Below are 7,500 nucleotides of genomic sequence, written 5' to 3' on the forward strand. Positions count from 1 at the left end.
GGAGCAGTCGACCACAGTTCCCTCGCACCGACATCTCTCTGGACACACTAGGTCCTGGAAGCATTCGCCACTCAGACGACTCCTGTAGTCCTCCTGACCTAGAGGAGGAGAGGAGGAGGGGGGAGAGGCAGGAGGAGAGGAGGGGGGAGAGGGGGAGAGGGTAGAGAGGAGGAGAGGGGGAGAGGGTAGAGAGGAGGAGGAGGAGAGGAGGGGGGAGAGGAGGAGAGGGGGAGAGGGTAGAGAGGAGGAGGAGGAGAGGAGGGGGGAGAGGAGGAGAGGAGGGGGGAGAGGAGGAGGAGAGGAGGGGGGAGAGGAGGAGAGGAGGGGGGAGAGGAGGAGGAGAGGAGGGGGTAGAGGAGGAGAGGAGGAGAGGGGAGAGCGGAGGGGGAGAGGAGCAGGAGAGATGGACAAGACGAAGGAAAAGGAGGAGGGGAGAGGAGGAGAGGGGGAGAGGGGGGAGAGAAGGAGGAGGAGGGGGAGAGGAGGGGGAGTGGGCAGGGGATCGGGGAGGACAGGTTGAAGGGCAGAGAAAGATAGAAGAGGAGGAGGATTAGGATGGAGGATGAGGAAAGAGGAAAAAAGTAGAGGAGGGGTAGAGAAGAGAGGAGAAGAGAGGAAGTAGGAGTAGGGTAGGAGAGTAGAGAGCAATGTATATACTTCTGTCAGATCTTTTGCATTAAAAAATTGTTGCTCATTTGAGACGTATGCAATAAAAGAAACCGATTCCTAACGAGGACAAAGCAGAACACACCCACACACACATACAAACATCTTTAAGGCCGATACAGAACAGAAGGGTAAACCACCAACAGGGAAATAAACATTTGTTTTCACATTGACATCATTAAAGTTAAATAAAGGCACCCACATGTCAGGATATAGATACCCAAACAAAAAAACAAACATCTTTTGTTTCACCATTTCAATGCCATTCATACTGAAAATAAACAGCCAACCAATCATTTTGAACAGCATTTGGGTTGATTACAGCCAGTCTTTCTTCCACAGATCCACCAAACATTTGAGGATTATCTTTAATCCAGACCTCAGACAGTGGGACGTTGGAGACGATGCTTGATGTCGGTGAATAACGTCAACAAAACACGGCTGTTTCTGGCTCGCTAGATAAACAGTGCTCGGATCCAGGATGTTCCGGGTTTAACAAGGCGAACCCCTGGGCCCAATTAGACTATTTCCATAAATATGATCAGTTATTATTTATAGCTACGGATACCCCATTGACAGTCCTAGTGTTTATCATATAGCCCTCTTGTGCTACATTTACTCTTTATTGTTCTCCGGGCTCTCTGTCTCTCGCCCTTTTCCTCTCCCTCCCTCTCTCGCCCTCTCCTTTCCCTCTCTCTGTCTTTTATCCCTCCATGTCTCTGCATGCTCTCTTGCCGTCTGATTTCTTGTCCATTCTGTGCTATTCTTTTTTGCCTAATTCTCTTCAGGTCACCATAACATTCCTCGTGTTGGACTGGAATGAAGTTCTCTAGCAGCATACCCAGCCTTTATGGGTCTAGTCTGTCCACTTTCTGACATCATTCAGCCACCGAGACCACCTACCCAGGGCTCCGTTACAATAAACAGGATTGGAAAGCTGGACTTGGACGGTGTTTTGCGGTTCAATTACCGGGCTAAGGCATGTATTCTTAGTGCGAGCTGGTGGTCTCCTGCGACGACACTTTGAGAAGAAGCATGGGGATAGAAGGATGGAGGGAGGCAAGGAGTATAAACTAAGCACGGAAGTGAGGGAAGGCACGGTGCTTGGCCAAAGGAAGGCAGAGAGGGAAGGCAGAGAGGGGGAGGAAGGACAGGATTGAGGAAATAAATACAAAACCATATCTCACATAAAAAGTCCTTTCCCGGCCATGTTGGCAACCATCTAAAGGAACAGCAATGGCTGAGGAATAAAGGAAGGGAGGAAGGATGAGAATGAAATGAAAGACATTTGGGAAGAGGCAGATAAAGTGCATACGGAGGGCGTAAAGGGTTTCGTTGGATTGGGTGAGGGGAGACAGGTGTGTCAGGCGGCTCCTTGCGTGCGGTTGCCACGGAGAGGCAGGTGGGCGCGTGCCAGGCGATCCCTGGCGCTTGACGGAACCATGTGATGTCACAACAGGAGGGGGCCACATGGTTAGATCAAGCACAAGAGACAGCTGCACTTCACAGGAGCAAGGTGAGCCCACAGAGGGCTGCACCAATCAGAATACAGATCCATACAGAAAGGAGGCGGGGCAACAGGGAGCTGCACCAACCAGAATACAGATCCATACAGAAAGGAGGCGGGGCAACAGGGAGCTGCACCAATCAGAATACAGATCCATACAGGAATTATGGAATTGATGGAATACCAGCAAGTAGAGCTGGTGGGATGAAAGGAGTGAAAGAATAGGAACAGTTTTCATGGAGTTCAGACAGGGGGAAGGAGATGCAAGCGAAGGCAGAGGTCGGGACCAAGGGGGGTGCTAAGTTTTGTGTTTTCTTGCTGTTGGTCATCTTGCTGTCCAACGTATACACATGATATGCAAAGGGAATTTATCTACTATGTCATTTATTAAGCTTTACATTTTCATGAGACATTTAGACTTCCTAAAAGAAAATCAAATAAACTGGTAAGCCTGAATTTTCCATTCAGCTGAATTACTTCAAATTCGCAAATTCCCGTTTCACTAATGACGTTACTTTCTGTTTTATTTTCTCAGGCTCTCATGATATGCAGTACAGCCCGGAGGCGAATGAATATAGCAACTGACAGGAAACAATGTTTTCTAAGACTTTACCTTGTAAATCAATCCTGTGCTTGTTTTATTTCACATGCCTGTTTTAGATTGATTTTAACCTCAGGGAATACCCTTCCAAACAAAATCAACAACAGATCGTACGTGATATTAAGTGCAAATTTATGTTTGGAAGTGTTTGGAAGTCTGTATATGTTTATTTGTGTGTGTGTGTGTGTGTGTGCGTGGGCAAAAATGTGAGCGTACGTGTGTGCATGTCTGTGGGATATTGTGTGCACATGCATGCTTGTTTGTGCATGTGTGCCTGCATTGTGTGTGTGTGTGTGTGTGTGTGTGTGTGTGTGTGTGTGTGTGTGTGTGTGTGTGTGTGTGTGTGTGTGTGTGTGTGTGTGTGTGTGTGTGTGTGCGTGTGTGCGTGTGTGCATGTGCGTGTTAGGGCATATGTGTGTGTGCAAACACATGTGTGTGTACATTCATGTTCATGGGAGATCACGTGGAAGCTTCTTTCTACATGTGTGTGTGTAGATTATGGGGTTGTCTACTCATGTGTGCACGTGTGCCTGCATGTTAGCGTCCTACCTGTGCATCTGAACTTCTTGCCCTTGACCTGGCTGATGCGCTTGTTGGCCAGCCTGCGAGGGTGACTGCAGCGCGCCCCGCTGGTCTCGATGGGGTTGTCCAGCAGGTAGTCTGCCAGCCACTTGAGGTGGCAGTCACACACAAATGGGTTCTGGGCGAGGTGACTGCGGAGGAGGGGAGTAGACGCCAGGACACACAGGGGACACGAACACAGTGTCATAGATACAGGTACGGACCGTGAGATGTACTTAGATACAAAGAGACGGACAGAAGGACAGATGGACAGGCAGACCAGTACGAATACATATACAGGCAGACAAACATTACAGATACAGATGTATACATTGATAAATAAATGGACAGACAGACAGACCGACAGGCGGCCAGAGAGACAGACGTACAAATAGACCAATAAGAAAGATGGACAGACAGGCAGACAGCTAGGCAGACAAACATACATTACAGATGCAGGTACAGATCGAGGGACAGACGACAGGGAGACAGACAGAACGACAGAGAGACCGAGAGACACATAAGACAGACAGACAGACTGGCAGACAACACACTACATCCCAGGTACAGACACACTGTACATGCGGACAGACCGACGGACGGCCTGCTGGACCACGTACAGCGTTTTGATGGCGCGCAGGGGAGCAAACAGGCCCTTGCTGATGCTTTGTAGCTTGTTGTCGTACAGCGACAGCAGGTTGAGGTTCTGGAGATCCTGGAAGGTGTTCACCCTCAGACAGTTGATCTTGTTGGCATTCAGCAGCCTGCATGGCAGGAGAGGAGCAACATCTAGGTTAATACCGTAACATCTGCGTCCTGGTTCCTTGGTCTAGCGAACCACAGTTCCGCTGTTGTTATGCAAAATTACAGACTTATACATCCTGGCCCTCTTTTCGGAATAAAGTCATTTTATAGTCTGCTCACATTCTCTTTCCACCTACCCTCCTCCCCTAGTCTTCTATGCGCCCCTTCTGTCCCTACCTCTCCTTTCCTATCCACTCTACTCATTTCCTCTCTCCTTCTCTCATCCCCGCCACCTGCAGTCTGGCTTTCTGAGAGCGGCCTAACCAGGCATAGTGGATTAATCACTCTGGGAACACCTAGCGAGTACACACTCTGTCGCACGCACGCACGCACGCACGCACGCACGCACGCACGCACGCACACAAACACACAGACACACACACACACACACACACACACACACACACACACACACACACACGCATGCACGCTTGCACACACACAAATAAACAACACCATCACTCAGGCATCATCACACACACACACACACACACACACACACACACACACACACACACACACACACACACACACACACACACACACAGACACACACAAACTCACTAATACACACATATATATACACCCAAACGCAAACCCACACACAGACAGACACAGACACAAGACAAACACACACACACACACACACACACACACACACACACACACACACAAACATGGACACACACACATGGCTGAAGCGTCCCAGCCAGCCACACCTCATTAGCCAGCCAGAGGGGGAACTAATTATGTGAAACTGCACCAGTGACAACATATAGCAGCACAGACAACACAGCCAGCAGAACCCATCAACCTCAGAAGGAGCCAACCGCCTCCAGAGAAGACGCTAACAGACTCAGAAGTCACTAAAACCCTCCGAAGAATACACTAACAGCCTCAAAAGCAGCCAACAGCCTCCAGATAATCTGCTAAATGACTCAAAAGCAGCAGACAGCCTTGTGAGAAGCTTCTCAAAAAAATACTCAAGTAGATAACAGCCTCAGAAGGCGCTATAAGTCTCAGAAGGAGCGGATAGCCTCTGAGGAGCTAACAGCCCCAGAAGATGCTAACGGGAAGGGGGAAGGGGAAGGGGAAGGGGAAGGGGAAGGGGAAGGGAAGGGAAGGGAAGGGGAAGTGGAAGGGGAAGGGGAAGTGGAAGGGGAAGGGGAAGGGGAAGTGGAAGGGGAAGGGGAAGTGGAAGGGGAAGGGGAAGGGAAGGGGAAATGGAAGTGGAAGGGGAAGGGGAAGGGAAGGGGAAGGGGAAGGGGAAGGGGAAGGGAAGGGGAAGTGGTAAGGGGAAGGGGAAGGGGAAGGGGAAGGGGAAGAAGGAGGGGAAGGGGAAGAAGGAGGGGAAGGGGAAGGGGAAGGGAAGGGGAAGGGGAAGGGGAAGGGAAGGGGAAGGGGAAGGGGAAGAAGGAGGGGAAGGGGAAGGGGAAGGGGTAAGGGGTAGAAATGGGATTGGGCCTTAAGTATCGAACAACCTCCAGAGAAGACGCCAACAGACTCGGGAGGAGCTAAAAGCATTGTAAAAAAAAATGACATGCTCAGAGGGAACCAACAGCTCTTGAATAACAGAGTTTGTGGTGGCCTGGGAGGCGCTGAGGTTTAATTGATGCAGGCTTTGTTTAGACACGCCTTGGACGGGCGAATCGCTGGAGCGGAGCGGGTGACCACACATGTGGCAGGACATGAATGGAATATAAGTCCTCTTGTCCGTCTTTATTTAGTAAATAATGGAGTTAAATGCGAGCAAACAAACACAAACAACCACAGGCTGACACACAAACTCACACATTATTTCATGATATTTATTTCCCGCTGTGTTGCCTTTTTTTTTTTTATTATTCCTCGTTATTATGATTTGCTATTTTTTTACGTTTTGTCAATCACTCCTTTTTATCCCCCCTCTCTCTCTCTCTCTCTCTCTCTCTCTCTCTCTCTCTCTCTCTCTCTCTCTCTCTCTCTCTCTCTCTCTCTCTCTCTGCTACTATATAACGATATCACTTTAGGACGCAACGGCCCAGAACATTATCCATAGCTAGCTCCATCTGCAGTGGACTGCGGCAAATACCAGCACCATATGTCCGCCACAGACATCTCCACCGGGCCTCGAGCAACAGCAGGCTTAGCACTGCGATGAGCCTCAGCAGTTGTTTATAGACGCAGTTTCATTGTAATGCTCTATCTTCATCTGCAGGTCATACTTACAGTAGCTGGAGAGACACCAGTCCATCAAAGAGTCCTTTTGGTAGTTCTGTGATCTTGTTGCCATAGAGCACCCTACACACGACAAACAGAAACCACCGATTATTTTATTAAAAACGGAATTAACAAGAATCAAAAAACACGGAAAATCAAACAGAAATACACGGATCTCATTTTCCTGTTGATCCTTAGGAAGGGGCTGTCATTTTGGTACTTTGGTTGACAATACAACTTCTGCATACTGGTCTCTTTGTGTGGAAGGACCTTCTTCTTATGCCACACATGAACCATGAAATCATAACAAAGAAATATGTATATTTTATCACATTATATATATATAAATCAACCCTAGCGAATATCAGATCAGAGCACAAAAAGCGTCTGAAACCATTGAAGCGTTTGCAAGGCCTTGCCTTGAGCACTCCAACTCCACTGATGATAAAGTAAGCCTCCATTTTGTAACAAGGACAGCGTCGGCGACCCTCCTGGTCCTCCGACACACTCATGGCGGCAAGCCAACATTATTATAACCCATCTTCTGGTCGTTTTAAACTTTAATAACCAACCCCTGGCTGCTTCAATATCCTCTGCACCCTCAGAAGGTATTGCGAGACGGATATGAAATACATAAGATTAAATAATAATAATATACTGATAACATATTGATGCAACACACTGCATGTATTAATATGAGTAGTGGGTTGCAGTGGGATGATGCACACCTCACCCTATTTGGGACTGGCACCATGTGAGCTGAATTGTTTGTCTACGTTCATCTGAATGCATATGTGAGCAATATACATTTTTTGCTAATGGATTGAATTTGTGACACCATTGGAGCTTGTCTTGTTAAACATTTATTGTGTGTGTGTGTGTGTGTGTGTGTGTGTGTTTTTTTGTGTGTGTGTTTGCTTGTGCGATGTATGTACATATGTGTGTGTAGGTGTAATCTTGTGTGTTTTACTTACAGTGATGTGAGTGAGCGTAGTCCATTGAATGCGTCTGCTGCAACGTCAGAAATTTGGTTCTTGCTCAAATCGCTGGGGGGACAGAGAGAGAGAGTGTGTGTGAGAGAGAGAGAGAGAGAGAGAGAGAGAGAGAGAGAGAGCGAGAGAGAGAGAGAGAGAGAGAGAGAGAGAGAGAGAGAGAGAGAGAG

The 7,500-nt window shown here is 48.2% G+C and overlaps 1 protein-coding gene across 1 annotated transcript in view; it reads right to left on the reverse strand.

Annotated features, from left to right (window-relative positions):
* The window catches only part of slit3 (slit homolog 3 (Drosophila)), a 192,499-nt gene that overhangs the window by 38,320 nt on the left and 146,679 nt on the right, over nt 1-7,500 (reverse strand). Inside the window, exons 11-15 of the mRNA XM_030367896.1 lie at nt 7,313-7,384; nt 6,348-6,419; nt 3,956-4,099; nt 3,324-3,487; nt 1-98 (exon numbers count right to left, since the gene is read on the reverse strand). The exon at nt 1-98 is cut by the window's left edge and continues 53 nt beyond it. Of these exons, the coding sequence (XP_030223756.1) occupies nt 1-98; nt 3,324-3,487; nt 3,956-4,099; nt 6,348-6,419; nt 7,313-7,384 (550 nt within the window). The remainder of the gene's footprint in view (nt 99-3,323; nt 3,488-3,955; nt 4,100-6,347; nt 6,420-7,312; nt 7,385-7,500) is intronic.

The sequence above is a fragment of the Gadus morhua genome, chromosome 10 (assembly GCF_902167405.1).
Source record: "Gadus morhua chromosome 10, gadMor3.0, whole genome shotgun sequence".
Classification (NCBI taxonomy): domain Eukaryota; kingdom Metazoa; phylum Chordata; class Actinopteri; order Gadiformes; family Gadidae; genus Gadus; species Gadus morhua.